Source organism: Pogona vitticeps, chromosome 2, assembly GCF_051106095.1.
Source record: "Pogona vitticeps strain Pit_001003342236 chromosome 2, PviZW2.1, whole genome shotgun sequence".
In the NCBI taxonomy this organism is placed as follows: Eukaryota; Metazoa; Chordata; class Lepidosauria; order Squamata; family Agamidae; genus Pogona; species Pogona vitticeps.
The window spans coordinates 234200178-234223800 of record NC_135784.1 but is presented as its reverse complement, the minus strand read 5'-3'; the positions used below and the strand labels follow the sequence as shown (position 1 = coordinate 234223800).

The window sequence follows — 23623 nt, the reverse complement described above, 5'->3', positions numbered from 1 at the left end:
AAGCAGGGCTGTTAAGAACATTTTTGGAGGCCACTCATTCAGAGCGTTACCATTAGTCATAGGTGGCTTGACGGCACAACAACAGAAAGTCCTAACTCAAGTGTTTCTCCCAATCCACATTCCCCTAGCAACCAACCTGCCACAAATAATAAATATAACTACAGCATGTGTATACATAAACATAGAAATAAATTTTTTTGGGGAAAGGGCTTTTATATCATGACGGGCTCAGATTCTTTGATACAAGGATTAGTGAGATGTAAGATACAAAATGTTGAGAACCACTGAACTAGAGTGAGGTTAATAGGAATTGCGCTGAGATCAGCTTAACCTTGTTTGATTTAAGCAGACTGTTTAAGAGGGGGAAATGGCTTTCTGTGGACAATTTTGCTGAACCAGTGGGAGTTTGAACTGCTTGCTGATCTACCGCAGATCACGTGGAGATCAACAAATAGATCCTGATTGATCTTCTGCCCACCCTTGCTCTCCTTTAAGCAATATTCTGATAAGCTAACCAATAATTATATAACTAAATCTGTTTTGTGTGAAAACTTTTTTTAAAAAAAGGTTATTCATGAGTGTTTGTTTAGTGCTCCACATGAGGCCAACTGGATTCACTTCTTGTTTTTGAACGCTCTTCTGCTCAAACCTGGGACTTCCATCAGTACAGTCAGGGTTTGGCACTTAAAAGCACACATGAGAAAAGTTACTTTTATGGAGTCCAAATCATAGAATACCGTCAGCATAACAGTGGCTGTGCTGGCTGAAGGCTTTAGTCCCTCAAAAGGCATTTCCACTTCTGGCGTAAAATTCCCCTCTTCCTGCTGCTTACATAGATGCTCATATTTTCAGCTGTATGTTTATCAAGTAATCTTAGGCTATCTTTCAGGCCTTTCTTCTGACTCAGTTCTGTGTGTGCTCGCAGGTATGCGCACATACCTCCTCACTTCATTTCTGATCAAATCATTTGCTATTAAATGCCAGGATGCCGCTTGGCTCGTATTTCCATTCAGTCCTGCTTTGCTGTGAATCAGCCATCCACAGAAGGCCAGAACATATTCCAGAGTGGCCTGGAGCTGCTGCCTTTCCATGAGCTGCCTTTGCACTGAGGAAGTGTTGTTCAAGCTGTCATGGGGTGACATGCAGGCCTTCCAAGAGCTTAGATACAACGAAGGATATGTTTAACTCTGTTTTCTTTGAGAACTGCTTTAAATAATCTCACCAGGGGAAGGGAACACATTAGTTTCACCAAAAGTAAGTACTGTATTGAATTTTTATGTATTTCAGTCAAAAGAATTTTAGGCATATACTCAAACCTTGATCAGAGTTTGGCCAAGTTCCTTTTTTAAACAAACCAACAAACCACAATTCCCAGCATTTCTCAGTCAGTATGACCACTTTCCCAGGATTTGGTCATAGTATACAAAAAGAAATGGAGCATAACTCAGCTTGAGCCTCCTCCACTTCACCAAAATATATACAGTGGTGCCTCGCTTAACGAGTGCACCGTTTAACGAAAAATCCGTATAGCGATCCCTCTTTGGGGATCGCTATACGGATCAGCCCCAATCGCCGCACTCGCTTTGCGACGATTGGGGCTCCGGCGGCCATTTTGGAGCCGCCGAACAGCTGATCGGCGGCTCCAAAATGGCCGCCGCATGACCCGAAATGGCCCCTATCAGCGTTTTCGCGCCCTCCCCTTGCTTAGGGAGGTCGCGAAAACGCTGCGGGGGGGGCATTTCGGGCCATCCACGGCCATTATAATGGCCGCGGATGGCCCGAAATGCCCCCCCGCAGCGTTTTCGCGACCTCCCTAAGCAAGGGGAGGGCGCGAAAACGCTGATAGGGGCCATTTCGGGTCATCCGGCGGCCATTTTGGAGCCGCCGATCAGCTGATCGGCGGCTCCAAAATGGCCGCCGGACGCGAAAACATCGCTGGAGGGGGTAAGTTTAGACACTTATTGGAACGCATTAAACCAAGTTTAATGCGTTCCAATAGGTTTCCCTGCCCCGCACAGCGATGTTTTCGTATAGCGAAGGTTAATCCGGAACGGATTAACCTCGCTATACGGGGCACCACTGTATTTGCTTTATGAACCCCTCTTCTTCCCTCCGCTTCAGTTGTCCTGCAGGAGGAAACACAGAAAGAAAATCTCAAAACTAATTCAAGCTGGCTGATCAGATAGAAATATAATGGGAACCTGCAGAAAGGACATTTACTTTTGCCCTTCCTCCCATCTCTGTTCCCTTAAGTGCAGTATTGTGGTAGCCTGTGCCCAGGGACTGTCTCTCACTGACTGTAATGTAAAACTTTCCAGGAGCCTTTAAGGCTAAAGAGGAGAATAAAAAAATGCAAACAGGCAATTAAATAAAAGATAATATTTGAATATAATCAGAGAAGATAATGAATCCAATTGAATTGGATGGATTTGATAACTGGAAGGGGATGGACAGAGCTTGGAAAAGTTTTTTTGGGGGGAATTGGATTATAGATCACAGAATTTGCAAGCCACGTGGCTACTATGTCTGCTAAAATTCCCATTTTGTTACAGCTATTAAAGTCCTGTCCTCATTTTCATGTGGCCAGTCTCTGATTACCCCCTTAATCAATATGTGCCATCAAATCTCTTCTGCCTTTTTGCAAGTATTTCAGTGTTTTAGAAGTACGTACAAAGACGTGACAAAGTGACAAGCGATATGAAGTTGTTTAGCAATTTAGGCACCAATGTGAAATGAAAGAGCAACTGACCAACAGGAATGGCTGGCAATGCACATTCCAGAGACATTTGGAGTGAGGAGGCACCACGAATCTGTATTTCTGTGTTAATGCTAGGAGCTTCTAAGGGTATTATGGGGAGACAATACAAGTGCTTAGTTGTATATAGGAAAATATAGGACATAGAGTGGTCTTAACCGACCAGATAGGCGGGATATAAATAAAATTAAAAAATAAAAATAAATAAATAATGGGCATAGCAGAATAAAGAGAATGAAGTAGATACCTTTCTCTTTGGACAAAATGGTGTAAGGAGCATGGTAAGTGATGTACAAAAGTTGCTGGAGCAGTTCCAGATAGCAAAAAGGGCACACAAGTCCAACATACTATAAGTAACTGATTTGTCCCTGAGCCATAATATTATCCCCAAGCCAATATGCTCAGAGGCATCTTCAGACCAAGAAAGAAATCAAGTATTGGACCTACGATCTTTCGTGTGAAGCTTTGCACATGGCCCTTTGAGAGCCCTTGCTATGCATAGCCTTAATAAATTACTGAAGAAATCTATTCCTTCTCAATGATATATAGACCACCATGACTGTAACTGGTGCAGAGTTCCAGAGCCAAGCTCCCCTTATGCTGTTAAAAGTGTTTCATTTTTTTTAAAGGGCTGATGTGGAGGTAAGAGCGCCATCTTCTGAGAGAACGGAGCCATGGCATAACACAGATGCTGAACTCTTCGTTCAGGACTTTGCCCTTTGCTTCTTCCCTTCTGCCAAAAGTGGGTAACTTCAGACGGGCCAGAGACCAGTCTTAACACATGCAAAAAGTGAAGAAGAAAACATCAAACACCCAAGTGGTTCATAATAAACTTCCTGCAGAACTTTCAATGGATCATTCCGGGCCACGAGAGAGAAAAATCCTAACCATGCCCAGGACTTGCTGGATGAATTAGCTGATGATTTGTGGCCTTTTAATTGCACACAATTATGAGATGGGGTGGTGTGGAGAGGCTTTCCTGTGTTGTCATTCCGATTGATTTCTGTATGTGGTATAGAGTGTGGGACACCATTTTCTTCTTCTCAGTAAAATGCCTTAGATTGGCCCCAGATGATAATCAGTTCATAGAATTGTGGGAGATGCAAGATGGCAACTTAGATTTGTAGGTTATATATCGCAGAAAGTATTTTCCCCCTATCTCTGCCCAGTGGGTTGTGGACAGTTATTCATGCCACTAACCTTGTAAGTAGAAATGGGCATGGCCCAACAAACCAGTGATTCGTGCCAGTTCATTTTTCAGTGTTTGGCCCTTCCCAACCCTGCTTCCTCTGACAGGTGTTCATTCAGAGGCAGAACCTGGAGGAGGCAGGCCAGGGAAGTTGGGGCAATGCCTCTGTCAGCACCTGCCAGAGAGGTGGGGCTGGGCAGCACTGAATACCTGTTCGGACGAAAAATGGGCAGTTCATGCCCATCTCTTCTTAGAAGCAATCTTGGCTATTCCATGATACTGTATGCTGATGCTCAGCCTGGCAGGAATGCAGTTATCTCTCTGCCCAGTGAGGATAATCTCCTCCTGTAATACAATAGGACCCCGTTGTACATGGGATCAGTATCAGCTGATTCATTTATACACTATCTCCAAATATTAAATTAAATGCTGTATTAAAAATATTTTTAATACAAAAATTCACATGTTTTACCAGAACTGGCCACTAGAGGGAACCTGAGAGACTGTGCTATGAAGAATACTGTACATATCATGGTCTCTGGCTTCCTAAGGCCTCTCGCAGACTTTCTCCCAGAGGCGGCAGCGGAGGTTCCTCCTGCCTGCTGGTTTACGCAGAGGTTTAAAAAAAACATCAGTGCCAGATGATCTAGGTCGGACATGGGACAGGGACGTCTCCAGCTGGCTTCCTTTGCACTGAGGCCTGAGAGCATGCTGGTAAACAGCTCAGCATGCAGGTAAGTGGCTTCCATCCAGAGCAGTGGCAGTGGCTTCTGCGCTCTGCCTTTCCTTGGGGTAACCGTGGGGTTTGCGTGGATTGGAGGCAGGGCAGGGGTGGGTGCTTTGTCCCTTTACCGTCTGGATAGTTGGCGAGGGTGTCTGATCTGGGGAAGGAGAAGTTTGCTATATCTACGTTTTCCAGCATCCATGGGGTGGAGGTGGTGCTTGGAACCAGCCCCCTGCAGATAGGGTCCTACTATCCTTCACTTACCTACAGTTAAAGATACAAGTTTCTTTGTCGGGCAAAAGACAAAAACTTTGTCGGGCAAAAGACAAAAACTGTGGCACCTCAAAGGCTATCTGCTCTATTTTAATGTGAGCTTTCGTGGACAGCTCCACTTCTTTATCCACGAAATTGCATATTAAAATATAGCAGTTAGCCCTTGAGGTGCCACAATGTTTTTGTCTTATTTATGTTTTGCTTTGTTTCTTTCTGCCTGACATGCTAGCACAGACTAACACAGCTACAGTACTTCTTCTAAAACTAGATCTCTTTGTGTGAGCAAGGATTAGGGCATTAGACATTGGTACTGGTGCAGGAAGCTAATTTGTGAAATATTTTTCCATTTCCAGTGTTGTAGAAAAGCTTTTCATCCACATTGTAATGCCTGGTCATACACCCACCCCCTTCTCCAAAGGAGAAAACAGCAGATAATAGTTGCAAATGGTCTCATGATTCAATGAGTTACAGTAGTTGGGGTAATGATCTGAACCGATATTCCATCCTGTGCATCTAATTTGGCTTGGAATGGGGAATGCAGGCGCTTGGTTGCCTCGCTGCCTACGAAACTGTAGCCAGTACCTACAAAAGCTCAGCATCTTTTTTCCTCCTACTTCCGTCTGATTCCTAGGAAAATGAAAACATCTCCACAAGCCAGATTTTTCTCATACACTGGATTGATAATTGTATTATATCCAGAAATAAGATTTGAAGGAGAAGACTCGAGGAAACTCTTGCATAAATCAGAAAACATAACGTTGCTTAGTTGTTGTTCTGTGCTGTCAAGTTGCTTCCAACTCATGGCAGCCTTGTGAATGAATGACCTCAGCACGTGTTATCATCAGTAGCTCTGCTCAGCTCCTTTGTGGAATCAATCTATCTCATATTTGGTCTTCCTCTTTTCCTGCAGCCTTCAACTTTCCCCAGCATGCTTGGTTTTTTTTTTCCCCAGCACAACCTATCTTCTCAAGATGTGCTCAAACTACAACAACCTTGGTTTCGTCATTCTGGCCTCTGGAGAGAGGCGAACTTTGCTGTACTGTTCATTATTACATCTTTTGTCTATTTACTGCGGCATGGAGTTCTAATATGCAAAAAATTAGCAAGTGGCTATGATTAGATTCCATTATTTTTCTGAGAACAATTTGTGGATGATCTCCTGCCACATTCACAACCATCTCCACTCTGCCTGCTTTTTCATTTTCACCCTTGTTCACCTCCAGGGGAAGGAAATGTTGTCTGAAGACTATACCTTCTAGATCCCTGCAGGCAGCATTGCCAATGACTATGCTGAGCACTCGTAGCCTGGGAAAACTAACATTTTCACTCTTCCCCATTTTTCACCCATACCTTCTAGATCTTCCCAGGACAAACCTCTGTAAACACAAGCTCATAGTTAACAGAGTGCAACAGTGACCACTGTCATTTTGTTTAAAAAACAAAGACTGGGAGTTTCTCATGTTCTTGCCTGCTATGGTTACTCTGCAGTGACAGCTACATCCCTGTTTTTATTACATATCCCACCTTTCCCCGTAATGCACTAGTTCAGGAAAGGCCACAAGAAACAAAGTGGCAACTGTAATGGAGAAGTGAGCATCTCCTAGAAACTCTGGCGTCTTTCATAGACTCTGGCTTCCACAGAGCTCTGAGTTCCCTATGCCTTATTTCCTTTGTTCCAATGGGATTTTAGTGCATTTACTTCTGTATTTGATGTCGGCACATGTTTTGACAACTGGCAGAGCTACAAACTCATTTTTAAAACCCTCTTATTTTAAGGAATGTAAATAGTATGACAGATTCCATGAGCTCACAGCTGCAGAAAAGAAGCATCCCTTAATGCAGTGGTTCTCAACCTTGGGACCCCAGATGTTCTTGGACTATAACTCCTGGAAGTCCTGGCCAGCACAGCTAGTGGTGAAGGCATCTGGGAGTTTTAGTCCAAGAGTACCTGAGGATGCAAGGTAGGAAACCACTGCCTTAATGCAAGGATGGGGAATATGTCAGATATCATTGGCGTACAATTCTCATGAGTCGTAGCTGTCATAGCCAACAGTGAAGAATGGCAATTGGACATTTTCTGGAGAGCTACAGGTTCTCCCTCTCAATCTTCATTGATAGATCCAAGCTCCATGCCTGCTATTCAGTCTAAAGCAATTTAGAATAGAAAATTCAGAACAGGGAGGAAAAAAGATGCTGCTCTAGACAACTGTTTATTTTTTCTTGGGAGGAACTGGTTATTATTATTAATTACTCTTTTTCATCTGGGATGAAAATTGGCTCATTATGATCAGTTTTTTTTCTCTAGTGCCTGAGCCGCCTCCAAGTTCCAACTTGAATTGCAAAACAAATGTATGAAAATGCATGTGCTCTGAATTCATCAAGAGGGCAGTGTATCTCTGCTATTTCCTTGCAGCTGATCCCTAAAGACTCTGACAACAAAGCAGCACTTTCTTCCCAGAGGCAATGGGGTGACACAAATGCAGTCTGAATCCATTTTTTTAAAAATAACATGAACATTCTTAGCTCTGAAGGAGATTGTAAACAAGTGATTTTCAAGAAAGGCAAACATCTGTCACTTACTCATGAACCTGAAAGTCTGTTTATCACTGCTTAAGGTTATAATTTAATGATATGACAGTTGAATGACATCTTTTTAAAAACGCAGTCTTATGTTGGTACTAAGGTCTGATGTGGCTGGACAGCTCAGTGTCTAGATACCTTCTAATCCCAAAACAATAGGTAAAGGGATCTGAAATAGTAATGGGCCCATGCAGAATCTGTGTACAGCCATTAGCAGGGGAGTCAAGTGGGAAGGACAGATTCCTCTCTCAAGCATGACAACTAGGTGAAGTCTGTGTTGACCCATCTGTAGAGAAACAATGCCTAGGAAAGAGAAGAAAACCTTGACGAAAACAAAACCTCCCCCCATCCCACTCCACCCCAAGAAAAAGATTCTCCCTCCAACTTTTACTTTTTTCTAGAATCAATTAGTGGGCCACAGTTACTTAACACCCCCCGTATTCAAACAACCAGATGCTCCCTGAAGTAAACGCAACCTGTTTATTTTATTACATCAGCACAAAGGTGCTCATTTAACATCAATGACAACAGAGCTATCGGAACACAGAGCAGCAACCAGCTTCCAAAATGCATGCCTGATCTTGAAGAAATCAGAAAAATCAGAAAAAAATTAAGACCGGGCAAGATGATTTCAAGATTCAATCCTACCCTTCTACAAAATGAAGTTGGAGCAATGTTCACATCAGCACTGCTTAATATGCATTAGAAATGGGCACGAATTAAAAAACAAATCATAAATTTTGTTCAAAAATTGCTAAATTGTCAATTCGTATTCATACAAATCATTGCCCCAATGAATCACAAATCAATGATTTTTTTTCATTTGTTTGGCTACAAAACAGCCCCCAAGGCACCAGAGACACCAAAATTGTAAGGAGGCTTCCTGTGACTCTCCTCTACAATCTTGCCAAGTTTGGTGAAGATTGGGTTTCCCAAAGCCAGCTGCTAAAGGGCACTTTCCTGGGTGGGGGATACCCACTTTTTGGGTGTATAACTTGGACGTCTGAAATCCAGTCTTTACCACACTTGAAGAGATTGTAGAGGAGCATCAGTAGAAGCCTCTCTGTGATTTTGGTGTCTCTAAGTGTCTGGGGGGAACTTTCCTGGGTGGTGCTACTTGTAGAAGTATAACCTGGATGTCCGAAACCCAAACTTCACCAAACATACAGGGCTTGTAGAGAAGAGTTAGGGAAGGCTTCCCTGTGAATCTGGTGTCATTAGGTGCTTGGGGGCTGTTTTATTGGATAGTAAAGGCAAAAACAAATTGATTCATTGGTTCATCAGAAAAAAATAACAATTCATGATTTGTTGACTGTGGTGAATTATGAATCAAAATGAATCACCATTTTGTGATTCATGCCCGTCTCTACGACACATGTCCAACAGAAGAGGTCAAAAGGGCCTTTCCCCCAGTCTAAGCATAACCTGTAACATACACACATCAGTAGCTTCTCAAATCTATGAGCACCACAAACAAAATAGCTCATGTACATTTATTACTTGCTTAAATACCCATCAGTGTGTGCAAGGCTAATAAGAACAATTCAATAGAGATAAAATTGCACAAGTTGATTTTAATACTGGTGAAGTAATACTCTATCGTGGTGCAAACCTACATATGTGATGAACAAACTGCAGGATACAATACACTGCTGCAGTTTTCTTCCCAGGGAAAAGGAATGAAAGAAATCCTTTTACAATTTTAATTCAATCACATCATGCTCGTATGAAAATACTAGCTATGGCCTTCCAGCTATCTAGCAGCCATGAATACCTGAATATTGCGATGTTCATTAAGCAAATACAACACTGCTTAATTTGAGTCAACAAACCAGAATGCCTCCATTTCTGTTGAGGGCTTAGATTATTTTGATAAGTAGGGATATTATCTTTATTGGTGTAAACTGATAGCACAGGTTACTTCAGTTTCCTCTAAGCAGCAAAGATATATAGACTCAGTGTGCTGAAAAAGTATTACATTAAAATAAAATAAAATAAAATGCAGCCCTGTCTCCTGAGTTCACCAAACCATTTGTTTGCAAATAGTGGAGAATGTGGACACTAAGCCATAGAGACATTTTAAAGTGCAAAAATCTACTTACAACATGGGAATAATTCAAATGTCTGCACAAAGTACAGACTATATTCAGTTCCATCAACATCTTCAAACAGAAGGTTAACAAGTGGCACAGTAAGATAAAAACATATTAATACATTTAAATCAACTCCATTTGTGCTCCAAAAGGGCTCATTTTTCACAAAGTTCACATCTGAGCTTTTACCCCCAGTAAGTCATGGTTCCATAATCTTACCTTTTTCCCTTTTTCCCCCCTTGTCTAAACTGCATAACTATACAAAATGTAAACTGGGGAGGTATACCTCCATTTCAACATTTCTAACAAGGAAAGTTGCAGAGAATGTAAGGCTTTTAATGCAATACTTTAAAAAGTGCTTTCCTCCCCTTTTGCAGTGTTTAGGAAATTCGCTGTGACAAACCTCAGCTTTTTGATGTGCGTCACGTTTTGCCAAAACATTTTTAGCTGTAAACTTCAGAATGGTGCTGAGGACATTACCTTTTTCTATGGAAAATTTCCCGGAGCATCACTGCAGAATAGAATTTATCCTAAATATTTATCAAAAACTTGAAAAACCTTTGAAGATCAATAGAAGGCACGTATCCTTTCCAAGGTGCTCTGTCCAAGATGGCATCTTTGTACTATCCAATCTATGGGTGCAAGGCAGTAATGACACTATTTGGAGCATTATTGTTTACGGACACACCCACCCAAGTTGTTAGCATATAATATCACAGTAAAATATCCAAGCCAGTCATATTACCCACATACAATGGGTGAGGGGTACATTGAGGCTTCAATATGGTGAATAGTCTAAAACTGCCTAGGTGAAATAACAAGTTAAGGCAAATGCATATTTTCTCCTCTTACATTGCTATCCCTCCAGTCATGCAAATCTTTCAGAGCTATGAGACATAAAACATGCAAACAAAGCCAGGCTATCTCTCAGTTGTCCAATTACAGAATCAAAACCACTAGTGTGCCATTTATGGGCTGAGGTAAGCCTATGTTAAACAGACTTTTTTTTAAAAAAAGGGGGAGCTCTGCTTCTAATGATAACTGTAAAAATTCAAGGCAGAAAAAAAGATCCCACTTTGAACTAGGTGCCTGTATCTTATGTCTGATGTCCTTTCCCACAACACCATGCTAATCATTAAAAATTAACACCTCTATTTTTAAATGAGCACTTTTGATTGGCAAGAAGGGAAGCAAATGAAGGCAAAAGCCACAGATTTCTCCTTTTAAATTGGAGAAACAACCATCCTCCCAGATTAAAACTGACTATTCCTGATTATTTCACCTAGATAGATTCTCAGTGCCAACAGCTAACAACATCATAATTTTAGAGAGCACTGGCCTGAGTCTTCTAAAGAATATGATTAGTTCTGGTGGTTGTTCAGATGGGAAACATGCTCTTAATGGTTTCTTCTTGTAAACCAGAGTGTTAACTCATTTTAATACAGTAAATCAGAGTTAAAATACGGTAAGCCATTTGAATCAGTGGAACTACATAGAAGGACTCACTAGATCCCCATTGATCAGGTGGGTCTACTCTAGTGTGATTTATTATACTAAGCAACAGGATTTTAGGCAATGCCTGTTTAGCTGCAAAAGCAGAATACTTCTGGGAAGCTTAGTGAACTTAGAATATGGGACTCTGACTTATTTCCTGTGGGTTGGGTCCAAATTTTGATGCATAGAACTGGGCTGGCAAGAAGGAGACTTCTTTGTCCCTCTTCTCCATGGCAGCCCTTCCAGCCCTTTAAGAATGCTGGATGGAGGGTCAGGGAATCCTGATGAATGGGGGCGTGCTTTGTGGTGCAGCAAGTAGATCACCAAATCATTGAAAATTGGGTGGAGGCACCTTCCCCAAACAGATCCCTTCTGCAAGCAGAAGGCAGATCCTGGGCATAATCCATTGTGCTTAAATTGTGACTTAACTCTTCTTGGCAGGTTCTAATATCTTAGGGCAAGGAAAGGTTTGGGTTTGGCATAATAGTGCAGCTTAAAAGTATGTAGATCAACATGACAAATCTATTACAAAATAGTTTACATCTCAACACTCATACTTTAAAAATAGATTTCAATATATTTTGTTGGCAACACAGCATAAAATACTTGAGGTCCATACAAGGTTCTAAACTTTGAATACTAAAATAAATATCTTGGTCCCAAGACTATTTGCTCATGGTTTCATATGGATGAGCAGAGATTTTCTTCCTTTTGATATAAAATTAAATTTGATTCTTTCCTCACACAGAAGAGCATCCTTATCCCAATAAACTGTCCAGTGCAAAGTGAATTAATTAGTGCACAATTTAATTATTTCCTGGGGCAGCCCAGGAAATTCAGGCAGCCAAATTAAATGTTACATATAAATAAGTACACCAGCCTCTCCAAGCTCTTGGACAAGGAAAAGCTGATTCCAAAATAACTGAAATCAGGAACGCAATAGACTGAACATTTTTCTCTCTTGCTGCTTCTGGGCTCCACATTTCTCCCTCTCCAACAGGTTTCATTCCTGCATATGTAAAACTGCAAGAAAATAAGTATTTAAGCCACCCAGGAGAGAAAATCTCAAGAGGCATGAGAAATGTGGTGCCTCAGAAGTGGATATGCTGCAAAGTGGCAAAAAAGGGATTACAGATCAGGGTGGTACAACATCTAGTTCAGTCCTTAAAACATTACTCAGCTACCGATTTGTAGTGGACTATTATGGTCTACTTTCTGAGATTCTATACAGCTATGTTTTTTTTTTTTAAAAAAAAGATGACTAACCTACATGTACAAGTTATTCTCAACAGTTCTATTGTAAGAGTCTATTAAGTTGGTCTGCAGCCATGCTGTGTACATTCACGCTGTAGTAGAAACAGCCAAGATATTTGGGTGCCTGAGGGAAAACATTCAAGAAATTCACCCATGGTGGCACACCTACAGTAACTAATTTAAATAATTAATCTTTGGCTGCCTTTTAATAGTATACCAAAGTCTGTTGCCTGAGGGAGACTGTATCATCCTGCTAGCCTTAAATCTAGCCTTAGTCTTATGTCCTCTGTTAGGAGGCAGAGACTTTTATCTGAATATTTGGGCTCTGTGTGTGTTGCTGCAGATGGTTACTGAAACAAGACATGGCAGTGTTTCAATATATAAACACACATCACTGGTTATCAGACATGCAGCAGAGTGTGATTTCTTACTACTGGCCTTCAAGCCTTATAAGAGGATGAAAATAAATGTCGTAAAAATGCAAGATGTCGTTACAAAGATTAGCTGGACAGAACTGGGACAATACTATGACTATATTCAGTTTGCCTTTGTCTTTCCCCTTGTATTCATCCACCCACTGCATCCCATTATTCCTGAATAGTTTCTCTTGTCAGGAGAGTTGAAAACTATGGCTTTAGGTTTTGTTAATTATATTAACAAAAATTATGTTTTATTTTGCTGAAACAGCATTTACTATATAAAAATAGACCGGGGTCCAAAATTAGTATTCTGTGGGCACATGAGAATTTTTTCAATTCCTTGCACTCTCCAGCCCATGTGCCTCATGAAAAGTGATATTAGTCATATTAGTCAGCTGGGTGGGTTCCCAATGGAATGGCACAAGAGGTCAGTGGGGAGGTGCAAACAGGGATGGTCACTCAACAATACAGAGGGAGAATATAGAAGAGCTTTGCGTCACTGACAATGCTTGGAATCCTCATTATGAATAATATTTCCAAAATGTTGTGAGATAAAAATTTAGGATTAGGGTGCTTACACCTCAAAAGAGGAAATTCATACTGTTATTATATATATTTATTGTACTGTGCATCTGTTTTATAAATGTACAGTGGTGCCTCGCTTAGCGACGTTAATCCGTTCTGGAAAAAATGTTGCTAAGCGATTTCATCACTAAGCGATAATAAAAAGCCCATAGAAACACATTAAAATGCCATTAATGCGTTCCTGTGGGCTAAAAACTAACCTTTAAGTGAAGATCCTCCATAGGGGCGGCCATTTTCACTGCCTCTTAAGGGAGGAAACACAGCGGGTGGCCGTTTTTGTTTTCCCGGCAGCCATTTTGAAACCGCCGATCAGCTGTTTAAAAAGGGTCGCTTTGCCATGATCGCTTCCCGCGATCATCGCAAAGTGAAAAAAACCCATAGAGACCATCGCAAAGCAATTGCTTTTGCGATCGCAAAAACTCCATCACTAAGTGATTTCATTGCTCAACGGAGCAATCGCTAAGCGAGGCACCACTGTATGTCAAAGTAGCCATTCCACAGTCAAGCTTGTTTTTGCCTGGGCTGTCTTTGTCTTGTGTAAGTGTGATATGTTTCTGACATATCTTTTTTTCCCTTTTGGCATCTGATCAGATTGACAATCTTTCTCTGCAAAGCAGAAGCAAGCTAAACAAAATGAACATAGCATCACAACAAGGCACCTCATTTTCACCCACTTCTTTCAAGCTATATACCAGCGGAGCATTTTGCAGACAATAGGTCTAATTTTATACAGAACTTGAAAATGGAACCACCAGTTTTCCAGCTACATAAACTTCCTCAATATTCCTGTCATCACCTGAAAGAAAAGAAAAGGAGAGAGGTGATTACATTAAGGTGTGCATCCTGTACCACTGTTTTCTTGGTAACTGCATTTTCCCAAAGCATGAGCACATTGCAAAACTATAAGTACTATAAAACAGCATTACAAAACAAACTGCCTTGTGATGACAAGCTCTGTGTTTCTAAAAGTTCTGGATATATATACTCAAAAAAAAGAAAAGAAAAGAAAAAAGAAAAAGAAAAACCAAACCAACCAACCAACTATTCAGGGGTCCTAGGCCTCACACTGCCTACCCTTGCACTTGGCCTTCCAGTGTTACTCAGCTGCCTTAAAAGGGGAACAGGCAGATCACACTGGTTCAGTGATGTGTGTTTTCTCACAAGTAAGTGCAGATTGTGGGATCACCATGTCTGTTCCATCTCTCTTGAGGTGCTGCGGGGTTAAGTATAAAAATATAATACAAAGAGTGTATTATAGTTCTTCTGTTTTCTCACTGATCTCTTCTTGACTTGACTTGGACACATATGTATGCTGATGGATGCTGCCTTTCATCACTCTAGTCCTAAATCCTACTCTGAGTGAAATCTATATACAGTGGTGCCTCACTTAACGATTTTAATTGGTTCCAAAAAAAAATATCGCTATGGGAAAACATCGTTAAGCGAAACGCTTTTGCCCATAGAGATGCATTGAAAACTGGATAATCCATTCCAATAGGAATGGATTGCCGTCCTTAAGCAAAAATCGCCATAGGAAACATCTTTAAGCGAAACGCGGTTCCCCAATTGAAATGCATTGAAACCTATTCAATGCATTTCAATGGTGAAAAAAAAATTCACAAAAAATTTAAAAAGACTCAGAACAAAGCCAAATTAATTTAATGAAGGTTTTATTAGGTGCACTAACAATTCCAAGCATTTTAAACATTTTTAAACATTTTAGAATATTTTAAAAATAGCAAAAAATGGGGCTGTAAAAAAAAAACGTTAAGCGAAACGGGGGACCTAAAACCAAAAACGTTAAGCGAAACACGATCCCAAAATCGCTAAGCGAAAATCGCCCATAGGGAAAATTGTTAAACGGAGCGCAAGATCGCTCAGAAAAAGCCATTGTTAAGCGAATTTTTCGTTAAATGAAGCAATCATTAAGCGAGGCACCATTGTACACAATAGCAGCTTAATCATCCTTTCTTATTTTTGCTTGACGCCGCTTTTTAAAACTGTTTGTTTTCTCCTTCTAGGCACATTAATACATTAAATAATAATGTCTCGTGATGTCAATCCTGACTTTTCAGAGCTTTCTAGGTAGAGAATACTCAGAAGTGGCTTACCCTTCCCTTCTTCTGGGGGCATCCTGGGATTGTGCAGCTTTCTCAAGCTACACAAGCTGGCTCTTCCCCCAGGAGGCACAATGGGAATAAAATTCTCAGCTCTATACCCAAATACGTAACACACTCAACTCTACTTAATACATTAATAATTTACTTAGTAAACTTGATAGATTCTAATCATCTATCATAATAAAAGAAACAATATGTTCCAATTTGCCTGCCTCTTCCCCTTTTCTCTGGTCATTGACGTCAGACAGGAAGGGACAGAATCCTCCTCAGGGGCCTGTGAGGCGTGGAACATGCCAGTGGGCATGACCAGTAGCCATGGATTCACTCATTTAGGGCTGAGGCAGCCTGTCCAAAACTGAGTGCTGTGTAACCTTGCTTGAATATTTTATTCTGACAAACTAAAATTACTGCAATATATGTCAAGCTGGGCATCTGTACTACTAGAAAGAAAAAATAAAAATTTACATTTTAAAAGAAGGTTCTAACAAAAACAAGGGAAGCACTTTAATGCTTGTAGGAGACAGATACCTCTTTCGCAATTAGACAAAAATATCTGAATGGTGAGAACTGGTACATACCGAGATACAGAAATTTCTGGATAGTGTCCTAAAAATAGGGAAGAAAAAGCAATTATTCAAAAAGTGGTTTTATTTTTTGTTTGTTTGTTTGTTTGTTGGCTTTCTACCCCGCCCATCTAGACCAAAGGTCTACTTTGGGCAGTTTACAAATTTAAAAACAATAAAACCAAAAACATATATTATAGATCCAAGGTGGCCATTAAGACATATTAAGATATGGCAGGAGGGAAAGCCTGCCCAAATAGCCAGGTTTTAAGTCTGTTCCTGAAAACACCGAGAGAGGGAGCCAGGCGGATCTCCACTGGCAAGTTGTTCCAAAGGCGAGGGGCCACTGCGAAGAAGGCCCTGAGAAGGTTCCTTCTTGCTATTAAAAACAGCCAGTTAATAATTAAATATTATTCTGAAACAAATCTAAAAACTCTCAACAATTTATAAAAGAAAATCAGTATTTACTTAAAAGGCAATTTTGAATGATCAATACTATAAAATGTTGACATATCACAACAGATGATCATTTGTTATAAATTATATCTCAGTGCATACAATTTTTTAAATCTTGTATTCTCCTGTTTCTTATTATGACACATTATCTTATTTCTTCCTTTCTATTTGAATCTTTTAATTCTCAAACTGGAGACCACTATTCAAGAAATAAAAATAAAAACAATAGCTTTAGGCTTGAAAAATTATACTGTCTGAAGTGTAAAATTTATGACTAGAATCTGGATTAGTTCACTTCATGCATAGTATTATTTCATTTATCTTATTGTTCCTTTTCATTTTTTCAACAGTAAATATCTTCTGGAATAAAGGAAACCCCTTTCCTAGATTTAATTCCATTAGGTGCAAAGTGAACCAAAAGGGCTGCTTTTTTAATTCTTGCTCTCTTTATGTTGAGTTCATGTTAGGATCTGTCCACAATGTGAAATTTGATGCAAGCTGGCTTGTGATTAAAAGATTGCCCCGTTTCGTGAGTCGTCAAAAGTTGACGACTCACAAAGCACAAAGTTGCCCCCATGAAGTGACGAATAACAGTTATTTGTCGATTCATGGGGGGGTTATTAAAACACACACACTGCCACCCCCACCTCCCACTGCCACCGCTGAACTGTCACCTCCACCCCCACCCCCCACTTACTGTAATGGCTTCCACCTGCAGCTTCATTTAGGGTAGAGAAGCTGCAGCTGCCATCTTTGCAAAGGGCAGCCAGTCTCCCTTTTTATGCAGTGTGGCTGCAGAGGCCAGATGGAGACCTGGGCGGCGATTATGGTAAGGGGGTATTGGTGGGGGGCTAAGGTAGGGAGTGGAAAGGATGGGGGTAGGCTGTGGGTGAGGTGGCTGCCTGTTGGCTTGCTGATCAACTCAGCTGTTTTTTTTAATTACGGAGGATGAATAAAAATGGGAAAATATTCATCGATCTGTATTCGTCGGGACTTAAAATTTGATGAATACGGATTGACGAATATTTAATGAATCAGCTATTTTTGTAAAAACAAACAAACCCAATCCATTTTTATTTTGGCCCCCATCTCTAGTCCTTATCTAAAGTGCAATCTATTTTAACTCTTTGTATCTGTCTGTGAAGCAGAACAAAGAACTATTTTGCATCTCAGTGAATTGTTCCAAAAAGACTGCATGTCCTAGCCCTACGCCAGAAAGATACGGGCCAGCTCTTAAAGGGGAAGGATACATTGTTTTAAGAAGAAACACAAATAGATGAGGTCTTCCCCCCCCCATGCCAAACAGTGCTATCAAAAGAACCATACATCACAACTATATGCCCATGTGGACAGGCTTACAGTTGTGAAAAAGAGTGCCAGGATTTACATGGACTCCTTGTACAGCTGAATGAACCAAACAACCGCATTGTCCAAGCCTCTGGACTCAGTTGGTTCCTTTGCATGTGGACAAGATACTTCCTTGATGCACAATGTGCTTCCGTGTTCATTTTACCTCGCAAGTATCAGAAGCAAACAAGTCGAAAGGGCTGTCTGAAGCTTTGGTGTTAATAAGCAGTGCATCAAATTCTTTGCCAACCTCGAAGTTTCCAATCACAGTATCTAGTCCCAGAGCTGTGAAGCAAAATAAAATAGTGTAAGACTCTCTTCCACACAATCCCATTCTGTACACAAAGACCCGATTCAGTGAGAGGACTGGGTATTTCATGCTGCAATGGGAAGAAAACAATCAGCTAATCATTTACAAAGAACACACCTTGTACCTGTTCCTATGCCACCTTGGATAAAGCACTATTGGAACCAGTAGAGGGCAGCTTACATCAAAGGTTTTTCTGAACTCCTTTTAGGACCAGCCCTAAATCACCTAGTCACAAGGTATTTCCTCCAAAGCATGCAATCTTGAAATGACAGTCTGAATAATAATAATAAGGATATTTAGAATGGGGAAAAGAGACCTCTTGAAATTGAGGGCCACGCTCTGTTGGAAAAAAAGGGTTTGGGGTCTGAATATCAGTGATAATTAGTGCCAGGTTGTTTGTACTCAGAGCTGAGTGGGGCCGAAGCCAAATATGGGCAGCCATGGCATTTCTATCTCTCTTTTCTGTTTTGTTTTGTTTATATGTCACCTTCCTCCCAGCAACGAGACTCAAGGCAAGTTAAAATATGGTTAAAAACAATAGAACATTAAAATACAGTGGCTGAAGCCATATTGCTTAGTGCAATAAGTTGCACTAGAACAGGCCCACTTGAATTACCAGCCTTCCTCCATGTCAGCACAATTAATGTGTCTGTCTGGTGGGTGGAACCCCAAAATGGAGTCAAAAACAAATGCACACACCTAACACTTATTTTTCATTCATTGGCCAAAATCCTGTTAGGTAGCTATGTCTTCATAACTTGAAGCCATGCACCCTGTTGCAAAATTTGCACCATGGTAGAAGTCTTATACAGAAAGCAGTTCCGTTGGTGTAGTTGTGTAGTCAGTTGCCCAGTTAGTTGTGCGGTCAGTTGTGCAATTAGTTGTAAAAGGATTGCCTGGGTGTAACTCCCTGTGAATTTATGCAGGAATAACTTTGCTATTCCAAGCCCGAAAGGAATTCAGCCACTGTCAACCAACAAATATAGCATCCTGCATGCCATTCTAATGGGACACAGGAAGAACATAGACCTAACATTTCACTGAAAGCAGTTCTTGAAACCTTAGACAGTGGCATGCCTGTTTCTTGCATTTTAAGTTCTAGTTTGCATGAGACATCTGCCTTTACATTTATGCCTATTATAAAATAGCAAATGTTTTCTACTGACTTCTAAAACCCCTGTATACTCACATTACTGACTGTAAGACTAGGCTGACACATATTGCTAGGTGTTGCTGTTTATGTCAGATTTTGTGACATCTTTGGCCTTATTCACCTTTGTCTGTTGTTCAGTTTTGAAACAAAGTACATTCATTTATTATAAATAACAATCAAATGCAACACACAATAATTGTTTTACACACTACTGTACATGAATAGCAGTTGCGTCTCTGCCACAGTAAATGGCATACAGAATCATGGAAGATAAGTATTTTAATGATTGCAACAATTTTGCAACCAAAGGCTCATCCAGGTTACACTTCTTTGAATTCCCCTTCAGTCATGGATCATATCAGAAATTCCTCTGAGATCCAGATGACATTTTCCTTATTTTGATGTGTACTGCTTCTTTCCTCCCCCAGATCTTTTTATATGAGTACATTCCCAAAGTTTTGTGTTGTGTTTTGTCCTGGCGTGTTCTGGGTGTGGAATCTCTTTATGACGTCTGCACCTTGCTTTTGTTTTGTTAAGAATTTCTTTTCAATCCCACCCCCCTTTTTATATATAAAAGAGGATTCTAGTGCCAAAAAAATGGATGGGGGGCACAAGAGAGATGAGGTGGCATTTTATTTTATTTTACTTTATGTTGCTTTTGTTTCCTCATTAAGACTAGCAAGGAGAAGAACAAGAATCAAGCCACTCCCTCTTGGGCAGTCTCCTTTCTTCTCTTGCCACCTCTCTCTCTCTCTCTCTCTCTCTCTCTCTCTCTCTGTCTGTCTGTTTATCATTACCCAGAGTTGCCTGCTTTGAGAGTTCAGGCTGCCCTGCAGCAGCCCAAGACAAACATGTCTCCCATCCACATGAAACACTTCTGCCTCCTCCTCTTGTCTCTTGTCCCCTCACAGTAATACCAGTGGCTGAAAAGCAGTGTCTTGCTCATCTTCTGTCTGTAAAACTTCCACGGTGTGTTTGGGGGTAGCAAGAGGAATCAGCTCATTGTCATTGATCCTGATAAATCCAAACTTCACAGAACAAAGCAGGATAAAGCAGATCAAAGTAGGGTGGTGAAAAGTTGTATAACAACAACAAAGTCCAAGGCCACACAGGCTGGCTCTGCTCACAGGAGGCACAATGGGGAATCAAACTCCCAACCTCTGGTTCCACAGCCAGATACCTTTTCAGCTTTTCAGCCCACCACAAAGTTGTATAGAGCCCCCCCCCTCCAAATTCTCTCTAAGTTGACTTCCTAGGTGTGTGTGGGTCTGCTTCCGCTCCTCACAGTGATGTCTTTGGTACAAGTTCTACAAGAAAACACAAGAGGGCAGTAGGAGATCAACAGACTTAGAAGTCAAGGCTGCTCAGAGAAAACAGAAAGCTTCAGTGCTGAGATTTTCAGTGGGAGAAAAGGTAATTTTTAGAAGGGTGACTGGAGGATGGAGAAATAAAACACTCTCCAGCCAGTAAGAGCAATCCTGTTAACACTATGCAGACCAACAAAGACCCTTCTCTTCACTCAGTAACTGGCTGCCTAAGGGCAAGTTCTTTAAAATGGGGGTGCTGGGTTTTTTTTTTGTCTGTTTGTTTCTTTTTTTAAAAAAGGTTTTTAATATTGTTCGTTCTAGTATTGTAATCTCCCTTGGGTCCTCTTGAGCAGGAAGGTGGGTTATCGATATTTTAAACAAAGGAACAAACAATATTCTGTCAAATATTCTTTTAAGCAAGAAGAGCAGCTTCAGGACTCCAGAGAGGCAGAGATTAGAACTGTGGAAGGAGCTGAGACAAAAGGTGATGATGTTCAAAACCATGTTGGGAATCACTGAATTTCAGCTCTCATCATAGCTAATGGCATGGAATGATAGGAACTGTGGTACAACATCCAGAGAGATGCACGTGGCCCTTCTCTCTGTGGAATGATAGGAACTGTAGTACAGCAACATCCAGAGAGACACATGTGGGCCATCCCTGTGTTAAACCTGTTCTACCACAGTTTGTTCACTTAAAATTCTACATACCTTAGCAGCTTAGCTCTTTGAGGGGTACCTTCATGTACACATATTTGGGAAGCCTATTGGAAGAGCAAATTGGAACAATTTGGGGGAAAGCAGAAAAAGAGTTAAGAGCTTCCTGTTTTCATTCTGTTTCTTCCTTTTGATCACTCCTCCAGAAGTGTGTTGTTTTTCCTGCTTAAAAGGAACCACTCAGATAATTCAGGGCTGGGAATTTTTAGCCCTTTTGATGGACTCCAGTTCCCATGAGCTCCAGCCAGCCCAGCCAGTAGTAACAGATTATGGAAGATGTGGCCAAAAATATCTAGAGGGACAAAAATTCCTAACTGCTGGTTTGATATAAAATTAATGTGCACATAACTTGTTCAGTCATGATATCTGAATGTTACATTCTGTAATGATGTTGAGACAGGCAAATACAACAGATTTTCCCATAGATAAATGCCAAGTTGAGAGGAAAATGGTTTCCATCATGTGGAAGTATCCTTCCGGAAAAACAAACAAACAAACAACAGCAGAAAAATGACACAATTTTAAATATACATAATTTTTTTTTTTGCTCCAAATGGAGATGTTTTCAACAAACATACATGTGCAGAGTTTTCCATCGTAAACAGAAAATTCATTCAGAGTGCATTCAAATACCAAATATTAAACCCAGAATTTGAGACCCTTAGGTAATCAGATAGTGGTAAAGGAAATTTCACCATTTCAGAATGTCTCTCTCTAACATAAATATGCATTACTTTTAATTATAGCTTTTTACCATCAATTCCTTAATAACATTACCCTAAACTGTGGCTGCTATGTTTTCTAATGGACAGAACATTTTTTTTTAAATGAGCTTTTTCACCTTGGCTCCCTCCAAGCGTTGCAAGCCGGAAAGCTTCCTTCAGAGTTAAGCCAGATTCATGTTGTTGAGTAATGTGAAGAACGTTAGATACCATGATTGCCTTTCTGATAGCATCAAGCATGGAAGCTGAATAGCCACCAGCAACATCTATAATAGAAACGAATATTAAAAATCAGCCTGCAAGGAAATTACAGTAGTAGAAAATGTGAGTGTATATCCTGCCTCATTAGAGTGCAGGGCAGCTATTCACATGAGACACAGTTAAAAGTAGCAAGGTATACATATCTAAGGCCATAAGTTACAAATATATAAAACCACAAATCACACCCATCTAAAACTGCATGTATCTAAAATGACAGATGAAAATATGTGCTAAAAATATTGTAAAAGCAAGCAAGACAAGCAACAATCAAAGGCAATGTGGGGAACTTATTATTCCCTCTAGCACTGGTTCCTACCTTGGGTCCCCAGATGTTCTTAAACTACAATTCCCAGAAATCTTGGCCAGCACAGCTAGTGGTGGAGGCTTCTGGGATTTGAAGTCCGAGAACAACTAGATCACCTAAAGTTGGGAACCTTGGCAGTAAGAACTAACAGTCTCTGGACTCCCAGTTAGCAGATGACACTGTCCGCTGGGGAGGGAGAGCCAGAAGATATGTGGAGCTGGAGTCAGTTGGAGTTGCATCATCCCTTGGAAATTTTAATCACTTAAAAGTCAGGTTAAGAATAATTAACATCAATAAAACTAAGATCATGGCCACTGGTCCCATCACCTCCTGGCAAATAGAAGGGGAAGATATGGAGGCAGTTACAGATTTTACTTTCTTGGGCTCCATGATCACTGCAGATGGTGACAGCAGTCATGAAATTAAAAGACGCCTGCTTCTTAGGAGGAAAGCGATGACAACCCTAGACAACATCTTAAAAAGCAGAGACATCACCTTGCCGACAAAGGTCAGCATAGTCAAAGCTATGGTTTTTCCAGTAGTGATATATGGAAGTGAGAGCTGAACCATAAAGAGGGCTGACTGCCCAAAAACTGATGCTTTTGAATTGTGGTGCTGGAGGAGACTCTTGAGAGTCCCCTGGACTGCAAGAAGAACAAACCTATCCATTTTGAAGGAAATCAATCCTGAGTGCTCACTGGAAGGACAGATCCTGAAGCTGAGGCTCCAATACTTTGGCCATCTCATGAGAAGAGAAGACTCCCTGGAAAAGACCCTGATGTTGGGAAAGTGTGAAGGCAAGAGGAGAAGGGGACGACAGAGGCCGAGATGGTTGGACAGTGTCATCAAAGCTACCAGCATGAATTTGACCCAACTCCGGGAGGCAGTGGAGGACAGGAGGGCCTGGCGTGCTCTGGTCCATGGGGCCACGAAGAGTCAGACATGAATGACTTAATGACTAAACGATAAAGAATAATTTAACTAAATAGCACAGTTT

The 23623-nt window shown here is 40.8% G+C and overlaps 1 protein-coding gene and 1 long non-coding RNA gene across 2 annotated transcripts in view; one reads left to right on the top strand and one right to left on the bottom strand.

Moving 5' to 3' along the window:
- The first annotated feature begins 1967 nt into the window (after window positions 1-1967).
- On the top strand, window positions 1968-22333 carry LOC140704866 (uncharacterized). Its single transcript, XR_013541516.1, has 2 exons — window positions 1968-4678; window positions 13958-22333. It is a non-coding gene; the product is annotated as an uncharacterized LOC140704866 (long non-coding RNA).
- Window positions 7983-23623, bottom strand: part of GDA (guanine deaminase) — a 54007-nt gene continuing 38366 nt past the window's right edge. The window contains exons 11-14 of the mRNA XM_020798641.3: window positions 22181-22327; window positions 18019-18137; window positions 16065-16092; window positions 7983-14162 (exon numbers count right to left, since the gene is read on the bottom strand). Of these exons, the coding sequence (XP_020654300.3) occupies window positions 14092-14162; window positions 16065-16092; window positions 18019-18137; window positions 22181-22327 (365 nt within the window). The 3' untranslated portion in view covers window positions 7983-14091. The remainder of the gene's footprint in view (window positions 14163-16064; window positions 16093-18018; window positions 18138-22180; window positions 22328-23623) is intronic.